The sequence below is a fragment of the Astatotilapia calliptera genome, chromosome 8 (assembly GCF_964374335.1).
Source record: "Astatotilapia calliptera chromosome 8, fAstCal68.1, whole genome shotgun sequence".
Classification (NCBI taxonomy): Eukaryota; Metazoa; Chordata; class Actinopteri; order Cichliformes; family Cichlidae; genus Astatotilapia; species Astatotilapia calliptera.
Genome location: NC_137429.1, coordinates 15,732,335 through 15,760,333, shown reverse-complemented (window position 1 = coordinate 15,760,333; position 27,999 = coordinate 15,732,335). Strand labels below are relative to the sequence as shown.

The 27,999-nt window shown below is 41.1% G+C and overlaps 2 protein-coding genes across 3 annotated transcripts; one reads left to right on the top strand and one right to left on the bottom strand.

Moving 5' to 3' along the window:
• The first annotated feature begins 357 nt into the window (after positions 1–357).
• Positions 358–20,506, top strand: LOC113019360 (speckle-type POZ protein). 2 transcript variants are annotated; one of them, XM_026163019.2, is made up of 10 exons: positions 358–493; positions 10,030–10,230; positions 10,322–10,443; positions 11,746–11,897; positions 12,038–12,165; positions 12,251–12,428; positions 12,524–12,579; positions 15,445–15,567; positions 16,762–16,904; positions 18,764–20,506. In XM_026163019.2, exons 2-10 carry the CDS (start codon positions 10,153–10,155, stop codon positions 18,906–18,908), a joined length of 1,125 nt encoding a protein of 374 aa, XP_026018804.1. In that variant the 5' UTR covers positions 358–493; positions 10,030–10,152; the 3' UTR covers positions 18,909–20,506. The 2 variants fall into 2 exon arrangements, with proteins under 2 accessions (XP_026018804.1, XP_080161230.1); XM_080305104.1 differs by lacking the exon at positions 358–493 and having other exon boundaries at positions 10,014–10,230.
• Positions 20,507–22,558: 2,052 nt separating this feature from the next.
• LOC113013059 (neurexophilin-1-like) lies at positions 22,559–24,503 on the bottom strand. The gene is made up of 2 exons (XM_026153653.2): positions 24,285–24,503; positions 22,559–23,901 (listed from the first exon to the last, which is right to left on the bottom strand). The coding sequence occupies exons 1-2, from the start codon at positions 24,342–24,344 to the stop codon at positions 23,155–23,157; spliced, it is 807 nt and encodes a 268-aa protein (XP_026009438.1). The 5' UTR covers positions 24,345–24,503; the 3' UTR covers positions 22,559–23,154.
• Positions 24,504–27,999: the final 3,496 nt, after the last annotated feature.

Here is a 27,999-nt window from a genome sequence, read left to right as displayed (position 1 = left end):
CATGAACTGTTATTTGCACATTTTTACTGTAAATTTCCAAGTTAAAACCTGTAAATTTTGTAGTAATCTGTAAATCTTACTGTCATTTAATGGTCGGGTATTGCACAGCAATAAGCATTTCACCACATGTTGTACTGTGTATGGCTGTGTGTGTTAATTCAGATAAAATTTGAATTTGAAAATGGAATTAAACTTGTGCACCCAGAATACTTTTGTTGTTGTACAGTCATTACACCCCAGAAAAGAATAGTTCAAACAAATAATTAGGCTGAAAATAAATAAGCTGAAAATCACCGTGACATGATGATAAGTGTTTATGAACTTCAGACCACATTTATAGATGGATATATAGCAGTGGTTTGTGAAATTACTCCCAGACAGCAGGGTGTGCTATTTGTGAGACACTGCTATAGTGGTCCAGCTCAACAGCCAGCTAGCTAACAACAACACAAGACTCCGGCCAACTAGCGTTGTAATTAAATCCAACATTAAGGTGAGTCTAGCGGAAAATAAAAAGAAAGCCGTGAGATAGGGATTAAGGACTTAAAGAAACACGACAAAGGTAGTCGTGTAGCATTTTTAGCTGTAGTTTGCGCAGTTATTTCCCCGACCTTTTTGTTTGGCTTAGGTTAGCTGCTAAAGGCAAAGGGCTAACTAGCCAACTAGCTCTCCCCGCTTAAGCTGTGGTGCTATTGGTGCATTGTCTGGATTACCGGCAGGATTTATGTATTAATAGCTATGCCAGAGACTGTCACGTTTCTTTTTTATGACCACAATGGTCTGCATTCGTAATTAAAATGCGGTGCCATTTCAAAACGAAATACCGGTGTCGATTAGTGCACATTGTTAGCAGGTTAACTACCTGCTACTGTCACCGCCTACATTAAGTGAGTTTAACTTCCCGGCATGAACTAAATTAAAGTACAGGCTCTTCAACTTCAAAGAAATACTCAGAAAAATACCATGTTTAAACTTTGTGGTGTTGCATTCAATTAGATTTGGAATTCACAACTGGGCCTCCGTCATACTGTTTATTGGAGTCATTCACTCACTGCTCAGTCAGTGCAGGCTGTTTTAACTCGAAAGGTTTATCCGTGGAAGTGCTCATGTGGTTATGACTTGTATTCCTGTAAAGTATATAAACCATGCTGCTCACAAAGTGGTGAGGTGACCAGCTGTCAGGGATTATTGTTTGGGTGGAAATTGTGAGTCAAAGTTCACTGTGAACACTGATTGCCTTCTCGGTTTAGGCACAAAGTAATGAGTGAGTCAGGTCAGTGTAAACAAACAAAGTCTTAAACCAGTCGTGTTATTTATGTGTTTATCTCAAATCTAAAGGAGGACGTCTACATCTCTGATGCAGCTGTGCTGTATTTCTGGCAGGTAAACTGAGTTGTAAACTGTGGCTTTGAGAAACTTTGTTTTTAAGAAGCCGTTCCCCCCGCCAATCAAATAATTTATCAGAACATAGACTTGCAGCTCTATATTTAGGTGATGCTGAGTATTACTTGCAGTGCAGGGCTGTCTTGCAGCAGTTGCACTGATTCCAGCAATGCATTTCTTTTGCCAAATCAAAAACCTGCCGTGCAGCAGACTTGAAGTGGCCTTTAATCTGTTTTTTCCCTGAGCTCATCTTTTTTTTTTTTTCACCCCCCCTATACTTAACTCAGTTGAGCTGAGTTCACCTTCAGTGGGATCACCCACTAAGAAAAATCCACTGCCTGTGAGCTTTCATTGCTATTTTGTTAAAAACGCATAGGTTGCAGAGTGACTGCTGCAGCTGAAATCTCAAATAGGTTTTCAACTTAATGCATATGATTGTGATTTCTGAGTCACAAGCATTGGCTTCATCCCTAGGAAGGGCTCAGTGATGGGTTTAAATTACTGCAATCAAAAGAACATTTTAATTAATATTTGGGTGATTTTTATTTAAAAAATTCAGACCACTCAGTCAGACCACTGACTGTTGTGTTAATGAATGGCATCTGTGCTACTTAATTTTCCCTTCTTACATAATAGACATGGTTGACATGTCAGGATTTGCGCTAAAGGGATGCACTCTGGGTTTATTAGCTCATTAAGATGTAGGGGATTATGTATTATTATGAGCACACTGACCCTAAATCCAGGTCTATGTTAACTTATTTCATTTCAGTTGAGTACTGTGTGGTTAGATAAATGTCTCCAAAGGATCATTTAGTTTTTGAGCTTCAAACCCCCCCCAAAAACTAAACCAATGTTTGATACAAAATTAAGCAAATTGAAAACAGTAATACTACTCTGATACTCCCATGTGTCTTTGGAGGTTAAGACAATAAGTGTATCTGTTGGTAACAATATGAACCAGGTGACCAGTGATCTTAGCAATGCATTGAGGCCTGTCCTCCCTTTAACCCTCATGTACGTGGTGAAGCGAGCGGGGTTTTGCTCGGGAAGTACAGACAGGAGCCGAAACCTGGCTGCTAATGCTTTTTCGCCCTGTCAAATCCCCTTCAGTGTAATTGCGGGTCTGCGCAAAGTTGAGGATGAGAACGAGGCAAGCTGATCGCTGTAGCAAAATCAATAGTTCATACCTCTCCGAGATTGAGTTTTTAGGAAAGGAGGAGCACCGTGACCGAGGGCAGAATATGAAATCGCTCCCACAGAGGCCGAACACGCGCCCTGCAATCGATCCCCGGTCCCTGTACCAATTATAGTTTTAAGGTTTTCTGTGGCTTACTGCAGTCCTCAAAGACCAAAGCTTTGGAAACAGACATTGTGTTCACTGACACTTCGACAAGGCCTGCAATTTTTTTTTTTCATCCCCCCCGTTGAAAATTGCTGTCTGAAATGCCTCCAAACCTTCAGTCTTTAATTTAGAGTAGAGATTGATTTGTCCTTTTTTTCGTCTTCTTTTTTTTTTAAGTCAGGTGAGTAAAATGTCAGGAAACACATAACTGCCACAGTGTGTATTCCACATCTCCACAGGTTTTTATTTATTATTTTTATCACCTACAAATAAAACATGTCCAGTATACAGCAGGATCATTTGCATTAACTGCATTTGGTCTTATTTGAATAGGAAAAATATTACTACGGTAATAGTTTTTACTTGCCATTGAAAATGCAGCAACAGTTACACTTTTCTTACCATGATTTTAATCATTTATTTATTTTTATCGCATATCCACCTTCATTTGTTGGTGATGGACTCAGTCCTCCTTTGCATAGCGCTGCACAGATATACGGAGAGCTTGTTTCTGCTTGACTCGTTGCATTTCTCTTCCTTTGTCTCTAAAATATCCTGAAGGTGCTCTTTTGGATTCAAGTTAGACAACATACTTTTTGTCTTAGTTTTTGCCCCCCACCCCACTTGTGATTTTTGGCACTACGCTTTGGGTAGTTCCTCTTCTGACAGGCTTCTGCAGACTAGGAGTCATTCATTGTGCCGTCTATAAACACCTTAGCTCTCATGCAGTCACACATCCTCACAATCCCACATCCAGAGCTCCCAGTGTTGGGGGTTTGCTTTGATTGTGATAATTCTGGTCAGGCGCAAACCAAACATACTGGACCCCATCTGAGCTGAGCAAATTTACCGCAGTCTCAGCTGTCCTCTCAATATATACCAGGATCGTTTTTTGTGTTTGCAAAGTAATCGTGGAGTTTTGTGTTGAACTCAGATCCACTTTATAGTCTATGTCACCCTTTGCCAAGATTTGTTTTCCTATTATTTTCTTTTTATGTTGTGTAGTTACTCGGTGGGTTTTTGTAGCCAAAGCTGTCACGTTGGATGATGTCAGCAGCTCTGTGAAGTTTGGCCTTTTTTGTGTTTGAAAATTGAAAAGGCTTGACAAATTGGCAGGTTAATGGAGTTTTATTTCCTGTACTTTTGCAATCTGCTGTGTTTTGATTCCAGGTGTTATTATTGTAAGAGCCTTGCCCTACCTTTTGCTAAAATGATTGGACTATATATTGCCAATATGATTATAGTTGTCTTACACAATACTGCTTTTTTTCTGCTTACATTTTTTTAAAGAAAAGACCTAAGCAAATGAATAATACTTTTTAATTTGCTTATGCCCCTTATGTTACCATTATAAATGGACAATATGGTGGTGGAGTGCTTAGCACGGTCTCCTCACAGCAAGAGAGCTCCTGGTTTGAACCCGCTTGCTAGCTGTAGCTTGTCTGTATGGATTTTGCCTGTTCCCACTTTACCTGCATGGGTTTTCTCCAGGTGCAATGGCCTCCTTCTACAGTACAAAGACACACATGTTAGGTCTTTCAATTTATTCTAAAACTAGGTGTAAACGTGAGTGTGACTGGTTGTCTATCTCTATGTGTGGGCCCTGTGATAGCCTTGAAAGCTGTTCAGGGTGCACCTTGCCTCTTGCCCAGTAACAGCTGATGAGACGCTACCTGAGTTGGATAAGCAGTTAAGATAGATGGGTGTAACGTCATAAAATAAAACCTTTCTGACAGTTTACTTGAAATGTATGAACACTTTGAATGTATGAGCCCATAACTAAACAACCAGAAGGAAAATGGTTAAGATAACTGGACTCTAAGCTGCAGTCAAGCACAACAGCATGCTTGAGCCAAAGCGATGTGAACGATAAGCTACAGCAAACTAAAGGAAACTGCATTCCTCCAGTAGGCGTTAACACATTGTTTTTGTCCCTGCCCTTACATCTAAAAGCTCTGCTGTACTTTTTTAAATATGTCAAAAATGTTAACATGGTTATTAGGGAATAACATACATTAGCCAGGTTAGCAGTTGTAGCATTTGTCTTTTAACATTAATTGCACAGGCTCAGTGGACTGCCAGAATGAGTTTTAGTACTTCCCCCTAACTGGTGATAAGTGTTTAGATTATCAGGTGTAAATTAAGCTGCATGAATTTATCACAAACCCTTTGACCTCTGTGAATGACATTTTAAAGTTACACTATATAAATGGAAATGATTCAGTATTTTCACACATCACAAATTTGTCACAAAGAACTTTATAATCTGCACAGCACGTGTCATCCTCTGTTCATAGGCCCTCCATTCAGAGATGGGAACACGCCACAAAAAATATTTGACAGGATACTGACAAAGACCAAAGAGACTGATGCAAGTTAGTATCAAGAGCTTTTTAACACCAAGTCCTAATGAAACAGCTTCATCTGAAATACAGCAAACCAGCTGCTGCATGCAACTTGCAGTGTACACTAAAACAACACGAAAACTTGCCAATTTCAAATAAGATAAAGCAACAAACCTTTTTAAAATAGGGTTGCAGCGTACTCCTTCTATTACTTGTCAGTGACAAATCTATAAAAATGTCTTAACTGTTAGGTGTGTTGGATGAACAATTCCTGCAGTAAATGCTGTCATATAGTGTGCTTCTATAACCTTCCTGACAGCAAAAGGCACTCTCTGTTTCAACTGCTGTGTGGCTTTAGTGCAAAGCTACAGCAGCAGATAACGTCCTGTTTAAATTAGCAGTAACTCTGTTGCCACGTTGACCAAAAAAGAAAATAATAATAATTAATTACATGCACATATAGCTTTATAGACTCGCTGTAGACTGAAGAAATGAGGATTGTCAGTTTTTGGGTTGAGCAATAATTGTTTTTAAAGAAAATAAACTCTAAGACCTGATAGGCTGATGAGTTCAGCTGTTTCGTTATGAGTGCACTACCCTAAATCTGTGTGTCTTGATTAAGAGGTCCTGCAGCTCTTGAAATGTGCAGAACGTAAAGTTTCCATACAGTGTGCATCTTCACCTCAGTCCACAAATCTATATTTGATTGCTCTCTCACACCTCAGTTTGATTTTCTTTTGTCTCCATCCAACCTGTTTTCATGGCAATTTATCTTGGTGAATAGTTCCTTGGACGGTGTTCCATCTTTCATTCGCTGCCTGTTTTTTCTATTTGGCCTCTCTATCACTTTAAGTTTAATTTTCTTTCTCTGTACTTTCTTCTGTGTCTCCATCTTGCCAGTTGCCACCGTCAAAAACATATGAAGTATCATACCCCAGGAGAAGACTGAATTTCAGCCAGCTGTCTTGACTGTCTGCATGCCTCAGTACATTGAGTTGCTGTCATGTGATTGACTGATTGGATATTTATGTTAATGAAAAGTTACATATTACAAAGCCTTAAGTATGCTGCTGTAGTAGAGCTGGGCGATAGAACGATAACAATATGTATCGCGATATAACTTTTACTCGATAGAGAAATTAAGCTATCGCGATAGACCTCGCCGCTCTTGTCCTCTTAAAAAAAACCAAACAAACAAAAAAAAGGTCAGCCAATCCAAATTAAGTAGCGCAGAGCCGAACCAATCACAGCCGCAGCGTCACGTCGCGTGACTTGTTACGTACAGCACAAGTGCCAAGCCGCACGTGTGTTTGTTTGGGAAGCAGCCAGCGGGTAATGGAGCCAGCGCGTAATGGAGGAAATGAGTGTGCCGACTAGAAAAATCAACCGAGCGTGACCGAAGAGAAAACAGATGATGGTTCCAATGCCGGAGAGATTGTCGAACGGAAGAGCCATAGAAGTTCCGTAGTGTGAAGGTATTTCAGCTATTTCAAGTCTGACAAAAAACAGAGTAGCGTGCACTGTAAATTGTGCCGAAAGCAAGTCTGGAAATACAATAAACTGGTGCATGCGTCACACTGTGCGCCACGTTATTGTTTCGGTGAAATGAATTTCTACAATACTGTTACTGTTAATTCTACTCTCTGCAGTGTTTAAATGCTTACATATACACACAGTTACTGTCCGTCCACACATACGACTCGGTTCTGCTTCTATGCCCCAGCTTTGTTTACTTTTTCCCACCGAGGCTTCTAGACTTCTGATTGGCCAACATTTCTGCACGGTTAGGAATCTAGCGCCACCTGCTGCTTTGGCATGTTCCTAGCAGCGTTTTCCTTCATTTCTGCCTTTATGTGTGGACGGGATTATTTTTTAAAACGAAAACGGAAAATCTCCGTTTTCAAAAATACCCGTGTAAGTGTGGACGTAGCCTCAGTCTCTGACTGGAAGCGCTAATTCGTCATTCGGCTTTTGTCAGACTAAAGTAACTGTTACAACTGTTTGAAAAGCTAAGCTATACAACAAGGAGAGATTGAGAATTTCCTTTTAGTTCTCAGTTTATTTGATATTGACAAAGGTTAGTCAGTTTTGTCTGTTCTTCTGTAAAACAAACTAAGATTTATTTTTAGAATTAATATTTTGTTTCTAAGTGGAATTGACAATTTAGTCTGTTTCGTTTGTCCTATTTTGAAACTTAAACGCTTTAGCGGCTGCCTTTTGTGTAGTTTGCAATATTTGCCTTTATTTATCTGAAAAAGTCTCATGTTCCTTAAGTACATCTACCCTGTTGAACTTATTATGGGAAATAAATATTTAAATAAAAACAAGCTGCTGATTATTTCACATTTTACTTGTGAGCAACGGCACATTTAAATCTTACAAATATACTTATTTGGCTTATATCGTGATAGATATCGTTATCGCCTGAAATGAAAAAAAAACATATCGTGATATGAAAAAATCTCATATCGCCCAGCTCTATGCTGTAGTAATGAGCTCAGCTGATTTTAACCAAGGTTGCTAAGGAAACATGGATAGTCATGAATATCCATTGCAAATCAAATACTAAAGTTAGTCCTGAATCCAGTATTTAATTCCTTGAGCCTTGAAGAACTTTCACTGTTGGCATCTCACCTGCATTCGGTGTAATTATCAGAATCAGAAAGCTTGGCGGTCCCAACCTTCCCACTTGTTACACCAAGTTTTGGTCCCAAATTGAATTTATGGATGAAGACGTAAAAACATTAAAGGCTCCGCGTGTGAGACACCGGTAGAGACGGATGAACGGTTCAAGGACTGTTGAAATGGAAATAAGAAATGGGGGGGATGGAAACAGATTAACAGAGATTCGTGTTGTGTTAACACAACACCAATAAACCAGAGGCACTCGGAGGTAAACACTGCAAACACTGTCTGAAACCACAGAAAAGCTCCTCAAATGCGTTATAGATGCAAAGGCATACAGGGAAGGACTTGGTCCGCAGCAAAGGGCACGATATTTGGAAAAGTTGAGGTTTATTGGTGGTGCAGATCCAAACGAATTGACTCCTTCATTTGGATCAATGACGACCTGGAGAGTCTTCCGTCTATTGCATATCCTGATATCGTCAACTATCTGGTTTTCTCGCCAAGCCCATACACAGCAGAAGACCTTAAATCTTATAAAATTTGGAGGCCTATAACCAGATGGTGTGTGGATGGGTGAGGGAGATGCAGTATCAAGTCATCAGCGACAGATGTGTTGTGAATGCCAAAGTAAGTAATGCAGTAACATCTTTAATCAACCAAACCTTAACTGTATGATATCATCCCTTACCAAAAAGTAGCATAGTTCGAGTATATTTTATTAAGTATGCTTAACTATAGAAAAAGAAATGGGCAGAACTAATTTGAATGTTGTCTAGATTTTTGCCTTGTAGATCCTGGTTTAGCTTCGCTAACCGCAACCGCCTCCTTTCCTCTAATAACTTTCGGCATTGTTCTCCCTGATTTGTAATAACTTTTGGCAGTCTATAAAACTGCAAATGTTTTTCACAGTCTGACCGATTGGTACAGCCATAAACACGGCAATAATTCACCATTTCCTTTCGTTCGACGTTTAGACTCTGTTTGATTGCGCGCGCTTTGTTTAACTCCAGTATCTCCAATATGGCGACTTCCAGTTTGATGACGCACCGTGAAAACCCACTATACAATTCTGTGTTTAGATGTGGGGAACTATTTTTTTGTGTTATATACCATATAACATCAACAAAACTAGATTGTTAGATCAAATTTCAAAGCTTTTTAAAGCCCCGTTTGTCTTAATTTCCCACAAAATAAAAAAAAATAAACGGATATTTATTTAAATCTTTTAAAGGGCACCTACAAAAGAGGCGAACGGTTGTATTAAACTTTCCTTAAAGAGGGAAAATATTGCACTTGTTCTTTGTCTTTTCAGTTGTGGATTGATATTTGACTTGTAGGTTTTTATTGATGTTTAGATTACAATAGAGACATGAAGCAGTCAGGCCCCTGTGCCTTATGGTTGACACCACCTTTTTACTAGGAGAAATGGGGAGTTTGGAGTTAAGCTTTGGACTCTTTGTTGTCTTCCAAACTTCCTCAAGCTGTTCCCGGGCAGCTTTGGGAGTGTGTGAATGTCAGGGCAGAAAGGCTTCTCATGAGAATCTTGGATTAAAACAAGATAATCAATATAAACACTTTAATGTTGTGGCTTATTTGTGTGTAAGGAATGAAGTCTGTTCTCTGTGTGTGTGTGTGTGTGTGTGTGTGTGCGTGCGTGCGTGCGTGTACTGATCTGCATGGCGCTTCTGTGTGACTTTAAGTTAATTAGGGAGCGTGGCCAGTGGGTCCAAATTCCTAGCACAGTCCTAGGAGACGGCTTGTTTATTTACAGTTCATTTTTGAGACTTAATTGCAGCTGCAGCAGTTATTGATCTTAGAACAGGCATGGTGCCATCGATCTCCTGCTGTCCTCCAGTGGGTCAGGGACAATTCATCTAACTCCAAGCCAACAAACCTCAGTATTGTGCAGCAGGGGCCACACGAATGAAATGATATTCGGTCTCACCTAGATTAATGAAAGATCCAGCGCCAGTGTCCTGTCTCTGTGAACACTGTATGGCTTAAACTGTTCCAGGGAATAACTTCAAATTTGGCTCAAATGTTCAGGCTAAGGTCGAGGTCACTTGCAAACTTTTACTTAAACTCAAGGATAGCTTGATCAGAAATTCAAGGTCCCTGCAACCTCCCTTTTTATTTTTTATTTTTTTTATCCACAACTCATGAATTCATGCACTAGTCTCTACAGTCTGGATATAAACTGCAGCTCAAGTGGTTGATGGAGGCATCACAGTAAAATGTTTTTTTGGTTGTTTTTTTTTTGTACAGTGTGTGAGTGAAACTTAAACATTTGTATGGTTCAGACTAATTCATCACATTCTCTGCCTGCAGGGGGCAAACAGCTTCCATGTGACACGCACCGATGCAGATGGACGTCTGGGCTGAACACTGACGAGTGGAAGTGACAGATTCCTCTTCCTCACCCTCTTGCCCCAAACATCTGTCACACTGGCAATGTCAAGAGTCCCGAGTCCCCCTCCCCCTGCGGAAATGTCCAGCGGGCCTGTGGCCGAGAGCTGGTGCTACACTCAGGTGAAATGACTCTTGTTTCAGGCTCGCTGTCTGATTGAACCTCGGATTAATGAATCTAAGCCTTTTCTGAATGTATTCTTCCTTTTAACAGATCAAAGTGGTGAAGTTCTCTTACATGTGGACCATCAATAACTTCAGCTTCTGTCGTGAGGAGATGGGGGAAGTCATCAAGAGCTCCACCTTCTCTTCTGGGGCCAATGACAAGCTGAAATGGTGCGTCAGAATGAGGGCTGCTTTGTTGCAAACATTTGGATAATCCCGCTCAGACTGACACACACAGATGTAATAATCTGTCTGATGGAAGGCCTTTCAAGCTGTTTACAAACAGTCAAGCAAACTGCTCAAATATCATTTCAGTTAGAGCCATCCAAGCTCTAATCTCTCAGAAATCTCTCACTGTGGATTCTCATGGAAATCCAAAAAAGCGTGGCTAACATTTCCTTATGTAGCATCCTAGCTTTAATCAGATTTCTTTTTAAAATCTCTTAATCTGTACAAACGTAACATAAATGTAGATTTATAACACAGGTTTAGCCTGATTTAGCCTTAATGAATGACCTCTAGTACAACTTCAATAAAAGAGCCTTATACACCAAAACAAAGAAATCATTAAACTTTCCTGGTGTGCAACTTCTGCACTTTCCTTGCACAGCATAATAGTCTGGTTAGTAGAGCAGGGCGATATGACCAAAAATATTTATCACGATATACATTTGAAAATTTGTGATAACGATATAACTGACGATATAATTGACGATATAATTGACACTAGACAAAATGCTTTACAACTCCACAACTTTGATGGGGGTTTTTGCACTAATAATGTATTTTCACTTAAACAAGCAGCTGTTTTTTATGTGCATTAAAGTTATATAAAAATTTAACAGTGCAACTGCAAATTCATTGCTGACAGCAGCCGTAATGCTCCGACAATCCATCAAGCGGTGTAGCAAAGTCGTTCTAAAACATTTGACAGATTTTTGAGCGTGTATCACATAAAATTGTTTCGAGGTCAGTAAACACAACCAGAGTTCATACATAAGGCACACGGGATTATGAGGGGCAGTGTCGATTTTCAGAAAAATCAAAGGATTAATTTTAAGTGTGCCGTATTTTCCAAACAACACTGTAATAACGACGGCCCGCTAGCATGCTCTACCAAAAATAGTGTTTTGTTGTGTATCTGACGAACGAAAGCTAAACCAGTTCCACACCACTGTCGTTGCAGCATTTTTACAAACCAATTCTGGTTCATCTGTTTCATTCAACGATCCGCTTTTGCTCTTCTCATTCTGCGTCGCCGCCATGTGCGTATGTAAACAAAGGCACTGCGCATGCGCGTTTTACCCATATTCTATCGCGATATTTCATTTTCCTATCGTTGCCCAAAATTACACCGCTATTACCGTGAACGGTATAATATAGCCCAGTCCTACTGGTTAGGAATGACACATACTAATAAGGGTTAATACACTTTTACATTGACCTTCTTGTTGAATCTTCTGTCCCCATCAGGTGTTTGCGGGTGAATCCCAAGGGCCTGGATGAGGAGAGCAAAGATTACCTGTCCCTCTACCTGCTGCTGGTCAGCTGTCCAAAAGCCGAGGTGCGTGCCAAGTTCAAGTTCTCTATCCTCAACGCCAAGGGAGAGGAGACCAAAGCCATGGGTGAGTACAGAATATTCAGTGAAACAGACACATTTTCAGATTTTGTAGGCGTTAATAATTTTTCTGCATTGAGCTTTTGTAAAATAGTTTCTTCTTAGACTTTCCTTATCGTGGCTTCTCTGTGTCTGCTCTGTCTGCAGAAAGCCAGAGGGCGTATCGTTTTGTCCAGGGGAAGGATTGGGGTTTTAAAAAGTTCATCCGGAGAGATTTCCTCCTAGATGAGGCCAACGGCCTTCTACCTGATGACAAGCTCACGCTCTTCTGTGAGGTACGTGGCTACATTTTGCTGTTGCCTTTTCTTTCTGACCTTGCATTTTTGACGCATTGCATTTCATTACATTTGTCCCCTTGAGGTGAGTGTGGTGCAGGACTCTGTCAACATTTCTGGTCAGAACACCATGAACATGGTAAAGGTACCCGACTGCCGGCTAGCAGACGAGCTGGGCGGCCTGTGGGAGAACTCACGTTTCACAGACTGCTCCCTGTGTGTGGCTGGCCAGGAGTTTCAAGCACATAAAGCCATCCTAGCAGGTACAAGCGTCTTCTTCATGTTTATATATTGAAATTTATTCAAGTTTTTGCTAATTAGCGCCATGACTGCAAGTTGTTCTCTTCCTGTTTCCTAGCACGTTCCCCAGTATTCAGCGCCATGTTTGAGCACGAGATGGAAGAGAGCAAAAAGGTAAACCCAAGGTCCCAAAGCTTTTTATTTTTTATTTTTTAAATCCTCAGATTTTCACTGCCGTGATGTGAGGTTAAAACGAGTGAAGGATTGCGTGCTGTCAAATGGCTGCAGCACAGAGCCGTTTGGTGAAACTGAATGATAGCACAGCTGAAATGCAATTGTCCTGCCGATCTTGGGGGTCAGGATTCATCCTTCACTGACAAAGCTGCAGATGCACAGAATAGCTTTTTTTTTTTTTTTTTTTTTTTTCCTTTTTCATTTTTGCACAGGTGAGTGTAAGAAGTGAGATTGCAGGAGTGGTTGGGATAAAATGGCCTTTATGAATTTATTAAATTACAGATAATACTGAATTCAGCCAAACTGAACCCTTTCAGTAATTTAACCACAAATGCCTATGGGTATTATTAAGTGACTGCTAATGTAGGTATAAATAATGGATCACACTAGGCTGATATGCAAGACAGTCTCACACTTACTTGATGAATATGCAAGTGCACTCCAAATATTTAAATAAAAAATGTTCTCTTGCTCATGTAAAGCTGCTTAATTACTGATTTCTGCATCTCAGCAGTATAAATAATTTTTATTAAGAATGAGGTCATTGTTTTTGACCCAGTGTGCTGATCTTCTCCTGGACCTGTGCCCCTCTGAGCAGCTACATGTTAGACGCATAGTGGACTGTGACTGTGTTTAAACTAGAGCTGGGCGATATGAGATTTTTTCATATCACGATATGTTTTTTTCATTTCAGGCGATAACGATATCTATCACGATATAAGCCAAATAAGTATATTTGTAAGATTTAAATGTGCCGTTGCTCACAAGTAAAATGTGAAATAATCAGCAGCTTGTTTTTATTTAAATATTTATTTCCCATAATAAGTTCAACAGGGTAGATGTACTTAAGGAACATGAGACTTTTTCAGATAAATAAAGGCAAATATTGCAAACTACACAAAAGGCAGCCGCTAAAGCGTTTAAGTTTCAAAATAGGACAAACGAAACAGACTAAATTGTCAATTCCACTTAGAAACAAAATATTAATTCTAAAAATAAATCTTAGTTTGTTTTACAGAAGAACAGACAAAACTGACTAACTTTTGTCAATATCAAATAAACTGAGAACTAAAAGGAAATTCTCAATCTCTCCTTGTTGTATAGCTTAGCTTTTCAAACAGTTTTAACAGTTACTTTAGTCTGACAAAAGCCGAATGACGAATTAGCGCTTCCAGTCAGAGACTGAGGCTACGTCCACGCGTACACGGGTATTTTTGAAAACGGAGATTTTCCGTTTTCGTTTTAAAAAATAATCCCGTCCACACATAAAGGCAGAAATGAAGGAAAACGCTGCTAGGAACATGCCAAAGCAGCAGGTGGCGCTAGATTCCTAACCGTGCAGAAATGTTGGCCAATCAGAAGTCTAGAAGCCTCGGTGGGAAAAAGTAAACAAAGCTGCGGCATAGAAGCAGAACCGAGTCGTATGTGTGGAGGGACAGTAACTGTGTGTATATGTAAGCATTTAAACACTGCAGAGAGTAGAATTAACAGTAACAGTATTGTAGAAATTCATTTCACCGAAACAATAACGCGGCGCACAGTGTGACGCATGCACCAGTTTATTGTATTTCCAGACTTGCTTTCGGCACAATTTACAGTGCACGCTACTCTGTTTTTTGTCAGACTTGAAATAGCCGAAATACCTTCACACTACGGAACTTCTATGGCTCTTCCGTTCGACAATCTCTCCGGCATTGGAACCATCATCTGTTTTCTCTTCGGTCACGCTCGGTTGATTTTTCTAGTCGGCACACTCATTTCCTCCATTACCCGCTGGCTCCATTACCCGCTGGCTGCTTCCCAAACAAACACATGTGCGGCTAGGCACTTGTGCTGTACGTTACAAGTCACGCGACGTGACGCTGCGGCTGTGATTGGTTCGGCTCTGCGCTACTTAGTTTGGATTGGCTGTTCTTTTTTTTTTTATTTATTTATTTTTATTTTTATTTTAAGAGGACAAGAGCGGCGAGGTCTATCGCGATAGCTTAATTTCTCTATCGAGTAAAAGTTATATCGCGATACATATCGTTATCGTTCTATCGCCCAGCTCTAGTTTAAACTAGATAAGCAGATAAATGATGCCATTAAATGTTTTTTGTTTTGTTTTTTTACCACTTGAGGCTTTTATACGAGATCAAATCTGCTTTATTTCTAAATGTTTTTGAGCATCCTTTAACACAGTGTGTCTGGAGAACTGTAATGGGCTTTATGTTGGCCTTAGTAACGCTTCCTGTGATCACAGTTAGTTCAAAATACCACAGGTTCATTTCCTCTGTCTTGGTTTCCCTCCACTGGCTCTACGTTCATTTTTAAGATTCATTTTAAGATTTTATTATTTCTTTTTAAAACCTCTTAATGGATCAGCACCACTATATATATTTTTGCACGTGACCTGCTGAACTACATGTTCCTTGAGGTCGCTGAGGACCGGCTGAAAGTCCCAGAAACCTGTCTGAAAACCAGGGGTCAAGCTTCATCAGCTATCATCCCCAAATTATGGAATTATTTCCCTGTACATCTTTGCCTGTTTTCAAAAACGCATCTTAAAACTCATTTTTATTCCTTGGCTTTTAACTCGAGGAATAAAAAAAAAATGAGAAAGTGTGTTCTTACCCTCGTTTATTATTGTTTTATTGTTCTGTGGTGCTTTCGTGCTTTGTAACTCTTGGTTTTTAAAAAGTGCTTTATAAATAAAATCAGGTTGGATTTAAATTTTTCTGGTGTGATACAAATGTGCTGTTGAAGTGCAGTTAAAGCTCATGTCATCGATGCTTCATTCAGTCTCCATCCCTTGTGTCTTGTCAGAATCGTGTGGAGATCAACGATGTGGAGCCCGAGGTTTTCAAAGAGATGATGTGCTTCATTTACACAGACAAGGCTCCAAACCTGGACAAAATGGCAGATGACTTGCTTGCAGCAGCTGATAAGGTAATATAAGAGTGGGAAGCTGCTACCCGACACTCTGTGGATGTGGGAAAGCCTGTTGCCTGTTTGTAACATGGCCACATACTCAGGATTTCTACAGTTTGAGGCACCTGCACGTTGAGGCCACAGAGCTCGTGCGTGACTAGTGTTGCTGTTGGCTTTCTGTGAACATGAATGGGATAAAATAAAATTACAAATGACTGAATTGATAAAACTCAAATACAACGAGCCATTTTCTGGGGTTTTTAAGGCTCGGAAAAAATTTGATTTACCTGCCATTGGGGAGTGACCTGGTGTTCAGTGTCTTTCCCAAGGGCACCTTAACATGTGGGGATTGAACTGTCAACCGGTGCAATTAGTGGACAATGGAGGAATTCGAGCCCACTGAGCATGTGTATGAGAGACCTTTTGAATCAAGCCCACAGAGAGCTTGGATCGAATTCTGTTAAGAAAAAAAAATCATTCGGGGGGGTTGTGACCCTCAGAAAAACTGCATTCATCAATTCACCCCACCTGCTTCTGCAGTGACTGTGGCTATAAAACAAAAGGGCTTTTTTACAGAGTGTGCGTCACATGACCAGTGCAGAAGTTACTGTAATGAGGTTTGGATGCTACCACACAGCTCAGCACTGTTTCTGAGGGCTCTCTGTCAGTTTTTGGAGAATAATGAACAACTACACATGAAATGTTTCATCTAACATGTTTTTTCCCTCCTTTCTTCTCTTGATAATCTAGTGCAGACAAAACCTTATACAACTACAGAGCTTATAGACTGTAATTAGTCCTAAGTATATTTTGCAGAGCGAGCTTTCAGAAATCCCTTGAGGTAAAGATAATTAGTTGCATTAATGCATGGCATGATACAAGTGTACCCAGTAAACCTTTTCCCAGTAAGACTTTATGATTTCAGTGAACAGTTGGATGATTTAACGCTGATCTCACTCCTCCATGACACCAAATGTGGAGCTGGCTTTGAGACAGTTTCCCTCAGAGGTCGAGCATTGAAATGTTTATATCCTACTCTCCTATTTATCTCTTTAAAACATAATATATTTTATAGATCAGACCCCACTGACAACAAGACGAAACGAAGCTTTGTGTTTGAACACTGGAATGGTCAACTGTGACAGCAGAGACCACATAGATACTGATGGAGAAGAGGAAACTGCCAATCTTCTTGTATCCACTCTTTTACAGTATGCTCTGGAGAGACTGAAGGTCATGTGTGAGGACGCGCTGTGCACTAGCCTGTCTGTGGAAAACGCTGCTGAGATCCTGATCCTCGCTGACCTGCACAGCGCCGACCAGCTCAAAACGCAGGCCGTCGACTTCATTAACTAGTAAGTTGAAGAAAAAAGAGCTCATCGTCACATGCAATAGGGTTTCCAACACCTTTTTCACGCACTCGCAGGTCCTCCACATCCACTGTACATCCTGTCTCTGTCATGTCAGTATGGTTCTTGTCGTTCTTCTTTATCTTGGAATCATTACAGGTAGTACCTGAGCTCGCCTCATCTCTTGATGGCTCTGTGCCAGTTAGTGATTTTAATTTCACATATGCCCCCGTGGAGTGGTCTGCCTGATATTATTAAACCCTGCCATGGCTTTCATAGGGATCGGGGCAACCTGACTCCTCACTAGTCTGTTGTCACCTCCTCTGTTGACTGAAAGTGTGATATTAACACACGTCTGTGCTGATGGTGGGCTCAGATATTACTATTATCTTTCTTTCTTTTTTGTTAATGTAGGGCCGGGCGATGTGGCTCGACAAAACATGATTTAACAACATTTCTGCTAACATAATATAATATAATTATATCTTTTCAATATGGACTTCTTTGTCCCCAAAACATTTTTCCATCAGAAGGATTCAAACTCGCTGTGTATCCATAGAAGCATAAATGAAGGGAGGATGTTGTATGATTGAGGAACTGCATTAGCATGTGATTCCGCTTAACTGCTACTATGTGTCCATTTAATTGTTATTTATCGGGCAAAATGGGAGAATGAAAGAGTTTCAGTTTGTGGTACAAAAGAAAAACTGAGTCTGCTTTTGAATAGGAGACAACAGGATGAAGTGTATGGAAGCAAACGGCTAGTTCTGTGACCGTCAGGGCTATAGTCTGTATGTACAGGTGTGGTCAGATGTTTCCACAAGCCTATGTAATGGTGTTCCCAAAGCTCCGACCTCAACCCTGTTGAAAATTTGTGAGCTAAGCTTAAGAGCTGGGTTTATGCCATGAAACTACTCTGCCAAGACGATTCAGGCTGAATCATGCCAGAAGTTTGTTGATGGTTACCAAAAGGTGCAACTTGCTAAGGGACATTTAACCAAATATTAGTAGAAGGTATGTATATATTTGAGGCTGTATGTGTTATTTTCACCCTGTGTGGATTAGGAAAATCCAAAATTAAAATTTGTGCACCCATCTCTCTTTTTTTTTTCTTTTTTTTTTAAGGCATAAAAGATGAGAACGAAATCATTAAAAATCATAAAATTACCATTATGTTTACACGATGTTTACCTTTAACTGAAAGTGTAACAGTCTGTTGGGAAAATGCCCATCGCTTCCCTTGATCTGTGACCTCTGTGAACACTTCACTGATGACTTTGTGCTCTCACTACTTTCAGGTAATAATGAATAAAAAGTATATTAGAAAAAAAATTGTCACTATAATCTCAGTCATGATGTGGGATTACACCGGTTTAGGCTTCCAACTCTCCCTTAAGCTTTAGTTGAACTCCTGATTCTGGCTCCTACTTTAAGGATAAACTTTTAACTGGAAATGGAGATTTTGTATCTTTTGAGCACTATTGTAAACCAGCAGCTGGAGTCACCACAGCCCAGCAGTCATTCCTGTTATCATTCTTTGAAGTCTGAAGGCACAGTAATTGGAGCATTGTTGTGTAAATTTTCCACAAAGTCTGCATGATAACTAAAAATTGGCAAAGCCACACGCTCACCATCTTACAGGGAAATTTCAGTCAATCAGCCTCAAGTGGACCTTGGCAGAAGTATAACACCTGTAAAATGGTTTCACGCAGTCTGTACTATTCACAGGAAAATTGGATCCAAACAATCTGCCATTATTTAGGATTTCCAGATTGCCTGTCTGTACATTTGTTATGCATGTGTTTACTTAAGGAAAACTTGATTTGTAATCTTTTATTTTCTTCCTTTCTCATCTCATCCACCAGCCATGCTGCAGAGGTGATGGAGACAGCAGGCTGGAAGTCCATGGTGGCGTCTCATCCGCACCTGGTGGCTGAAGCGTATCGCTCCCTGGCTTCTGCTCAGTGCCCTTTCCTCGGACCCCCACGCAAACGCCTCAAACAGTCCTAACAGTCCCACAGGAAGGCATCCACACACACTCATACAAACTCACACCTTTGCACATACATGCACTCACAAAAACACACAGATCCCCCCCCAACCCTCAAACACACAGGGACAACCTTTCCCCCTTGCTGTTACCTACTACACTACCTACAGCCTCTCCCCAAATCTCCCCCTTCTGCCCCATCCAGAACCTGCTGTATTTAGTCTCTTCTAAAGATGGAGGGAAGGAGGAGGAAGAGAGGGAGAAGTGGGATTGTTAAGTGGATGTTTTGTTGTTTACAAAGGAAAAAGAAAAACCCACAGCACCCTCTCCTTTCTCCTCGGCTCTGGTTTAGTGAGGTCTCTTTTCCGTGAATAAATCCAAAATCCTTGGTAGTTCCTACTTTGGAATCTGTTCAGGAGGAAGAACTGGACACATGAACCCAACAAGAGCCAACCGTTTTTGAAACTTGGAGGCTTGAAGGACTATTGCAGATAAGGTCTTTTAAGTGTCTATTTTATCACATGGCTTCTTTTTTTGCTCTGTTCTTAGTGTTTGGAGTAGAGCTGTGAGAGAAGCCCAAAAACTAAAGGACACGTGGGCCTGTGAGGGACTAAAGAAGATGAAATGGGCCTTTCAAACTAGAAGACCCCAAGAAAGACAACCAAGGGCTAGTCAAAAAAAACAAAAAAGAAGCAGCAAGAGCAGATATGGGCCTAAAATCAAATTTTCCCAAAGAAAGTGGGGAAAACATTGCACTAAATTCACAGGTCACCCCCGTGTCAACCCTTACCAGCAGTAAAGTAGAAATACTGTAGGCAAGCACACATTGACGCAAGCTTCTTGGACTAGAGACCCAGCTGGACCACCAAGAACAAGTACCCTTTAAGAAGATTTATCAGCAAGTGACAAAAAAAACCAACACATGATCTCCCATGTAGAACTCTTCAAACTTCATCTGCATCTGTTTTCATTTGTTTTGTTTTGTTTTTTTTGTTTGTTTGTTTTTTAATTAGTGGAGAAAACCAGTTTAAAAAGGATACGGAAAATAGCAACGCACAACTGGATGTCATTCTTGGGGAAATTTGTTTTGTGTCTGGATCTCTTTGTAGCCCTTGAGAGAAAATGATGTCCAAGGTGTAGACAGACAAACCTACTAGAAGACAACAAAGGGAGGTTAAGAAATGGTTACATTAGAGTCCGATAAGGCGTGTCGATGTTATTTTATGAGAGGTATTTTTTTTCCCCTCAAAAATGTTATTTCTATTTTTTTTTTCTTCATAGGAATTTGTACAGACACCAGTGCTTTTGAAGCTGTGTTTAAACAAAAGCATTTTCAACAGAGAAATTCTTTGCAGGCATGAAGACTGAAGGGAAATGAAATTGAAATGAACACGTTTTAATGTTCAGAATAGACATAATGTGAAACACATGCACACCAAGGTAAAACCATATGAAATACATTTTTGAAGTTATCATTTTAACCTGGTGAAAAATGGTAATTGATAGAAGGAACCATTGTTGTTTCTTTCCTGTAGATATCGCTGAATATGAGAAGTGACACTTAGTTGTTGCCATTTTTTGTTCCCAAAAGAATAAACCACAACTATTTTGTATTGAATGCAGTGCAAGCTTTGTCTCTCTGAGTTATGTATGTTGTAGTCAAATGTTTGCTTAAAAGCACATAAATCTCCAAAGGAAAGAGAATTTGTGGAGTTTTGCCACAGAAAAATATTTTGAAGTGAGCACAGACTGTATCCTAAATGTCTTAGATCGTTAGCTATTAATTATTATATATAGACTATATTCTGTCTCCAATACCCAAATTCTGGCAGATGTTGTTGCAGTCTATTATTACTCACTGTATAGCAGCTTAGGAGAACAATAAATCATAGATATTGTTCATAACAATGGACGGTATAAAAGATATGTACAGTCAAGGTAAAAAGAAGTATTAAGGTTTTACATAACAATGTTGTGTAACAATAATAATCTGATCCATAGGTCTTGTGATTGGATGAACCACAACACGTGATGTATTACACGGTGTCATTTTTTAAAATTTAAAACTAAGTATACCTCTTGCTTCCATAAGAATTTACAGGGTAAGAGGCAACCAGGTGCTGGCAATTTAGCAAATGTATTGAATGTGAACATTCAATGCAGTGCAACACTGAGAAACTGTGGAAAGGAAAAATAGAAATTAAAAAACAAACCCAAGAGTTAGGTGTCACCCAAATTTCATGACATTACTATTAGAAAGTGTGGCTTGTTTTAAAGAATTAGCAGGAGCACACCTTTTCTCTCTAAAAAGAACATGGCAGCACAGCCAAGTCTCATCTAACCAAACCACGAGACTTTGGCAAAAAATCTTTTGAACAGTGGTATAGATTGGCCATAATGCACAGCACCACGTTTGGTGAAAATAACAGCATATAAGCACAAACACCTCAAAAAAACTGTCAAGTACAGTGGTTGAGGGGCGATGCTTTGGGCTTTTTTTTTTTTTTTTTTTTTGCAGCCACGGAATTTAAGGACCTTGCAGTCTGAGTAAACCATCTACTTGAAACCAAACGCAATAATATTGAGCCCAGCAACAAAGCGGCAGAATGACAGAATTTTTTTTTCTAAAGTGCTGGATTACCCTTGCAGGAACTTAAGAGAACTGTATAAGCAATCTCAAAAAGCAATCTGAAAATCTCAAAAAACTGAAGGGGGGGTACTGTCTTTGTTGCTATGACGATATTCTCTAGGCCTGACAAGAGAAACCAACAGGAAATACCTTAAACCAACAGGGGACAGTAGATTGCACAAAGAACATTTAGTCCATTTTTTAAAAAGTGTTGTTCACTGTAATTGTCAGCAAGGAGAATTATCTAGGTTAGTTTGCGATTTCAAATCACTCTTATCCATATATTATTTTCACTTTACTGAAAACTTCCTGGTGCCGCCCCTGCAGAGAAGCTGAAATCAAATGTCTGCATAGAACTTTAATATGTCTTTGGTAGTGGATGGGCCTCCCACCACTCTGTCCTTGCTAATTTAGAAAAAGCAGTATGCTGCATAGGATGCTGAGACTCCGTAATATGGCTGACTGCACTTGCAGCTGTTGACAGAAACGTTCTCCCTGCTGTTTCCAGCCACTCCGGGAGCAGCTGGAAACAGTGGTGGATGGTGAGGGGTGTCTTTAACCTCTGTCACCTACTTAATCGAGTTAGCGGCCTGTGTCTGGGTCATTAAACATCCGTCTGCCCGGCAGAAAAGGTTAGTTGCCAGTGCCTTGAGTGCAGTGATCGAGCAGATGTGTTTAATTGCACCTCCTGAACCGTTTCCTGAACCATACCCCTGCACTCTCGCGTGCACCTTAGTTTCACTCTGAGCCACTCTGGGTTTAAACTGCAGACACAGTTTAACAAGGTTATAAGACTGAGGTTTATTCAAAGACAGTCTGACATGCCTGTTTAACCTGCCAGCTGTTCAAAGATAATGCGAACCTGCACGTGTGGGCAACGACAAGCATACTTTGTTAGCAATGGAAAGCAAGATGTATTGGAATAACACAAAGCTTAAACCTGTGCGCTTCATCTTTTATAGCCTGCAGCTCTTCTGAGTGGGTGAGTTCATATCAAGAATCATATAAAAATATAAATAAATTCAAATTATTACACGAAAAGAAATTAAATTCTTTATTTAAAAAAAAATTACAGTGGCATGAAAACAATTTTGAAGGACTGATTTGCAGGACCACAAGTATTTATGGTCCTGCAGCTACAACAACATTAGAGGATGACTATATCTTGGCTTTTATTAAACCAAAAACTTACCATTGTCTGCTTTAACCAAAGAAACATGAAAAAACAAAGAAACATGAAGGGAATAGCTGATTAATCTGCTGAGTACTACCACTGCCTTTTTGTTGGTAACTACAGTTCAGAAAAAGAGCAAATATCAAGATTTTTGTGAGTATTTTCACAATACTGTGGTTTCATAAAACCATATATTCAAAGGAATAATTAAGAAAGCAATTGCCAGGTAAATCACTCACTTTTAGTTGCACCCTAACCTTTTTTTTGTTACATGATCTAAAACACTTTAATCTTAACGCAGGCACATTTTTTGCACTAAAAACATAGAAACTAAAGTGAACTTAAAAACACTTTTCAACCGAATTTCTTGAAGAACCTCAAAATGATCCATCAAACTGGCTCATAGCTGCACTAACTGGATTTCTCTATAGAGGCTTGCTGAGACATCACTCTCCAGTGTCCTTTAACCTGCAGGCAGGTAGGCTGGACTTTGCAGGCTATAGTCTGGGCAGACTTTCTGAACCAGTCTGTAGTCTGTGCTGTAGAAAGACACGTAGATGCAGATGACCTGGAAAGGCCTGGAGCACATCCAGGTGACGTGGCTCTGGGTGTGCTCCTGATCACATGTCTTTGATGGGTCGTAGTTGCACAGCATCACCTTCTTGTTGCGTTCGGTTTTCTCGGAGTCCACTCTGCAGTTGAACGTCTTTGAATCCTTGGGGTGGATCACGCTTTGGCGCTCCAAGTCGAACTCCACCTCTTTCGTCGGTGGCATGAGGCTGACGGACACGTTGCCTACCCCCGTGGAGTTGTGGCGGAAGTAGACGCCAAGAGACCCGTTCCCATGATCCACAATCTTCCCCAATATCAGCAAATTCAGTTTGACCGTCTTTATATTTGAATAAAAGTCCCCCCAGATGAAGGTCTCGGACCATTTAGATGTTCCATGAACTTTCATGATGGGCTGAAGCTTCATCTTTAATGATGGCTTGGAGTGCGGCTGTGAGTTTCCTTCAAGTATTTCCCCAAATCCCTGCTTTGAAAGAGGGATGAAGGGATTACGGGGCAGCTTGGTGTGCTGAGTTAGACTCCTGGACTGAAGCACAGAGTTCTTCTGCTGTGAAGAAGCCTCGTGAGCCCTGCTGGGATGAGGCGGTGCTCTCTTGGTGAAGGTAAAGTTGCTGTGTGTCTGGTGTGGTCCAAGAACCAACTAGAAAAATAAGCACAGGAGAAAGTTATAGACTGACCCCATCGGGAAGTAAACTAAGTGCTAGCATGAACGATTAAAAACAAATCAACAAAAAAAAATCCCAAACGCTTTGGAAATATTGTCTCAGAATTGCTTCAATTAAATAGAATCTCATTTGAAAGAACTGTTGAGTTTTTGAGAAGTATTCTTAATATTGTCAGACTCACACACCACACAAATATTGTTAAACCTCACTAAGCATGTTTTAAGAAACTTAAGTCTGCAAAGAAAGTCGTCATTAGGATAATGCATCAAATCTAAAATATGTAGAACTTGAAATATTTTCAAAACCCTCTTAAAATGCAGCATAACTCAACTTTGAATGTATAATGTGTTTCACTCACCAGACATATGGTTCCTTTCAAAAGTATCCAAGCAAAGCACTGAAAGCCAATCTTCTCCATTGTGCATAACCTTCACGAGCCATCCACTGCTGCGTTTCATTCAGGCAAAGCGAACTTTCCGATATCCTAAACAGACACTTTCTTTAAACTCTCTCCCAACTGGAAACCTTCACTGTGCTGCTGCTTCCCCTCACAACACACAGACTGGGAGGCTTTCTCAGAGCTCAAGATTTTGACACCCAGTTTTGCTCTCTCTCTTTCTCCCTCCCCTTCAATCCTCCCTCCCTCCCCCTTTCACACACACATAAACACACACCCTTCTGTTTAAGAATATGCGCTGTCTGCAGCATCTGCCAGCCCCTGGTCCCCTCCACTTCTTTCTCTGACTGAAAATCTTCTTGCATCTTATTGCGAGGGAAAAAAATTAACTAATCAACACTTTCATAAAATGTTTTTTTGTTTTGTTTTGTTGTTATTTTTTTTTTAAATCAACCTAATCCAAGACAATGTGATACTGGCATCTTGTGGTTGTGTGATAAAGTGCAAGGATGATGCTTTGCAGTAGAGCGACATTAATAACCACAAATTACATTTATTTCTTTGTGTAGGAACATGCACTATAACTAAATCTAAACACAGAAATCTCTCATGTAGAATAACCAAAATCAGCTCATGTGTTCACAGTTCCTGTCAGTCACGTCAACAATTTCATAGCCTTTAAGTTATATTAAAGATAAAGGAAGATGCTGCAGGTGAAGAACTATGGAGTAAAAGTAAGCTGAATTTGTGTCATTTTTGTTAGGAAAGTAAACATTGTGTTAGCTGATTGTCTCTTGTATAGGTTAATTTAACTTAAATTCAAACCAGAAAATAACTTTAACTTTTTACAGCCTGTAATTAAAATTCTGATAAGAAAGAACAGTGCAGATGAGTTTCTGGGCAGTCCATGAGATAAATTTAATCAGAGTAGGCCTAAGTCTACTGTTCGAGAGTTCAGGTGCCACTAGAAGCATTTAAAGACTTTTCGATTTGCCTGGAACTCACCCACTTCGACATATTTCCTGATTATTTTGTTTTTTATTATAGAATCAGTGTATTTAAGCTATACTGAAAGTCATCTGCCACTTGTCCGAAAAGCCTTGAATTCATAGCCCCAAGCTTTTAACAGCAGGCAAACAGCCATCTGCTCCATTTCTAACATACCTGTCTTCATTAGTGGGCACTTCCTGCTGTGGCCTCCAGATGCCACCATTAGGCAACATTCAGTTGTCACCAGTTGTTTTGTTTTTTTCCATCCATCCATCCATCTTCATCCGCTTTGTCCGGGGCCGGGTCGCGGGGGCAGCAGCCTAAGCAAAGAGGTCCAGACCTCCCTCTCCCCAGCCACCTCCTCCAGCTTATCCGGGGGAATACCAAGGCGTTCCCAGGCCAGCCGAGAGATATAATCTCTCCAGCGTGTCCTGGGTCTGCCCCGGGGCCTCCTCCCGGTGGGACATGCCTGGAACACCTCACCCAGGAGGCGCCCAGGGGGCATCCTTGTCAGATGCCCAAACCACCTCAGCTGGCTCCTTTCAATGTGGAGCAGCAGCTGCTCTACTCTGAGCCCCTCCCGGATGGCCGAACTTCTCACCCTATCTCTAAGGGAGAGGCCAGCCACCCTTCGGAGGAAGCTCATTTCTGCCGCTTGTATCCGCGATCTCGTTCTTTCGGTCACTACCCACAGCTCGTGGCCATAGGTGAGGGTAGGGACGTAGATCGACCGGTAAATTGAGAGCTTCGCTTTTACACTCAGCTCCCTCTTCACCACGACGGACCGGTGCAGCGTCCGCATTACTGCAGCTGCAGCCCCAATCCGTCTGTCGATCTCCGGCTCCCTTCTCCCATCACTCGCGAACAAGACCCCGAGATACTTGAACTCCTCCACTTGGGGCAGGAACTCATCCCCGACCCGGAGTGGGCACTCCACCCTTTTCCGGCTGAGAACCATGGCCTCAGATTTGGAGGTGCTGATCCTCATTCCCGCTGCTTCACACTCGGCTGCGAACCGCTCCAGTGCGAGCTGGAGGCCCTCACCCGATGAAGCCAACAGAACCACATCATCTGCAAAAATCAGAGATGAGATTCTGAGGCCACCAAAGCGAAAGCCCTCCGCCACTTGGCTGCGCCTAGTAATCCTGTCCATAAAAATTATGAACAGAACCGGAGACAAAGGGCAGCCCTGGCGGAGCCCATCACCCACCGGGAACGAGTCCGACTTATTGCCGGCAATGCGAACCAAGCTCTTGCAACGGTTGTATAGGGATCGAATGGCCCGTAGCAATGGGCCAGACACCCCATACTCCTGCAACACCTCCCACAGGACACCCCTAGGGACACGGTCGAATGCCTTCTCCAAGTCCACAAAACACATGTAGACTGGTTGGGCAAACTCCCATGCACCCTCAAGTATCCTGGAGAGGATAAAGAGCTGGTCCAGTGTTCCGCGACCAGGACGAAAACCGCATTGTTCCTCCTGTATCCGAGGTTCGACTAGCGGACGAACTCTCCTTTCCAGCACCCTGGCATAGACTTTCCCAGGGAGGCTGAGGAGTGTGATCCCCCTGTAGTTGGAACACACCCTCCGGTCCCCCTTCTTAAAGATGGGGACCACCACCCTGGTCTGCCAGTCCACAGGTACTGCCCCTGATCTCCACGCAACATTGCAGAGGCGTGTCAACCAGGACAGCCCTACAACGTCCAGAGCCTTCAGGAACTCGGGGCGGACCTCATCAACACCAGGGGCTCTGCCACCAAGGAGTTGTTTAACTGCCTCATTGACCTCGCCCCCGGAAATTGGCGGGTCATTCCCCTCATCCCCAGACTCTGCTTCCTCCTCGGAAGACGTGTCAGTGTTTTTTTTTTCTACATTTATATTTGAAACCATCAGGAAAAGTAACAAGTAAAAAAAAACAAAACTTACTTAAACATAATAAGCATTTAAAAAAAAATTTCAGTGGTCATAAATGCATAAATGCATGGATTTTAGTCAAACAAGGGCCAAAAACTGCAGTTCCTGGGCTGTTCCCTTGCAGTGGCGCCAAATGCACATCAGTTCTTACTGAAACCCACGTCACAATGCCCAACTTTACACCATAAAAAAGAACATTTACAAGAACTTTTTTTTCCTCAATTATTTATACTTCTAAGGCTTGACAGTTAGGGACCGACTGCTTTGATTGACATTGAAGAATTGAATTGAAGACTGGCAACTCTGACAGTTCACGTTGACTTGAATTCATTGGGCCATGGCCGCTCCTCTTTAATTATGATGTTTGTGCCTTCTGAAGAATTTTGATGGACATCTAATTTTGACTGCAGCACACACTGAGTGTTCTGCTGGATGTATCTGTGGGCTTCATATGTACAGTTTATGAATGAGATTTGCTAAGATCCCTTATGTTAGCACTCCACCCTCTTGTCCGAATTTAGTTACTTCTGGCTCCAAAAATCCAACATGGTGACAAAGAACCCTAACCACAGTCAAACTGGCTGAAATTCGGGCAGGTGTGCAGCAGTGTGTGCACCTCTGACATAGTTTGCAGTAAATAGGAGCGACTGGAGAGTGTAAAAGAAAAGTAGAGAGATCACTGAAACAAGTGGACATAATTTAATTAAGCAAAGAGTTTGAGCAATAAACTATTAGCAACTAGACTCTGATGAAGCAGAGCGGAGTAAG

Coding starts and splice junctions, on each gene's coding strand:
- LOC113019360 (XM_026163019.2), top strand. CDS start 10,153: ATGTCAAGAGTCCCGAGTCCCCCTCCCCCTGCGGAAATGTCCAGCGGG. Junction 11,898..12,037: donor AGAGGAGACCAAAGCCATGG/GTGAGTACAGAA, acceptor CTCTGTCTGCAG/AAAGCCAGAGGGCGTATCGT. Junction 12,166..12,250: donor AGCTCACGCTCTTCTGTGAG/GTACGTGGCTAC, acceptor TGTCCCCTTGAG/GTGAGTGTGGTGCAGGACTC.
- LOC113013059 (XM_026153653.2), bottom strand. CDS start 24,344: ATGGAGAAGATTGGCTTTCAGTGCTTTGCTTGGATACTTTTGAAAGGA. Junction 23,902..24,284: donor TGAAAGGAACCATATGTCTG/GTGAGTGAAACA, acceptor TTATTTTTCTAG/TTGGTTCTTGGACCACACCA.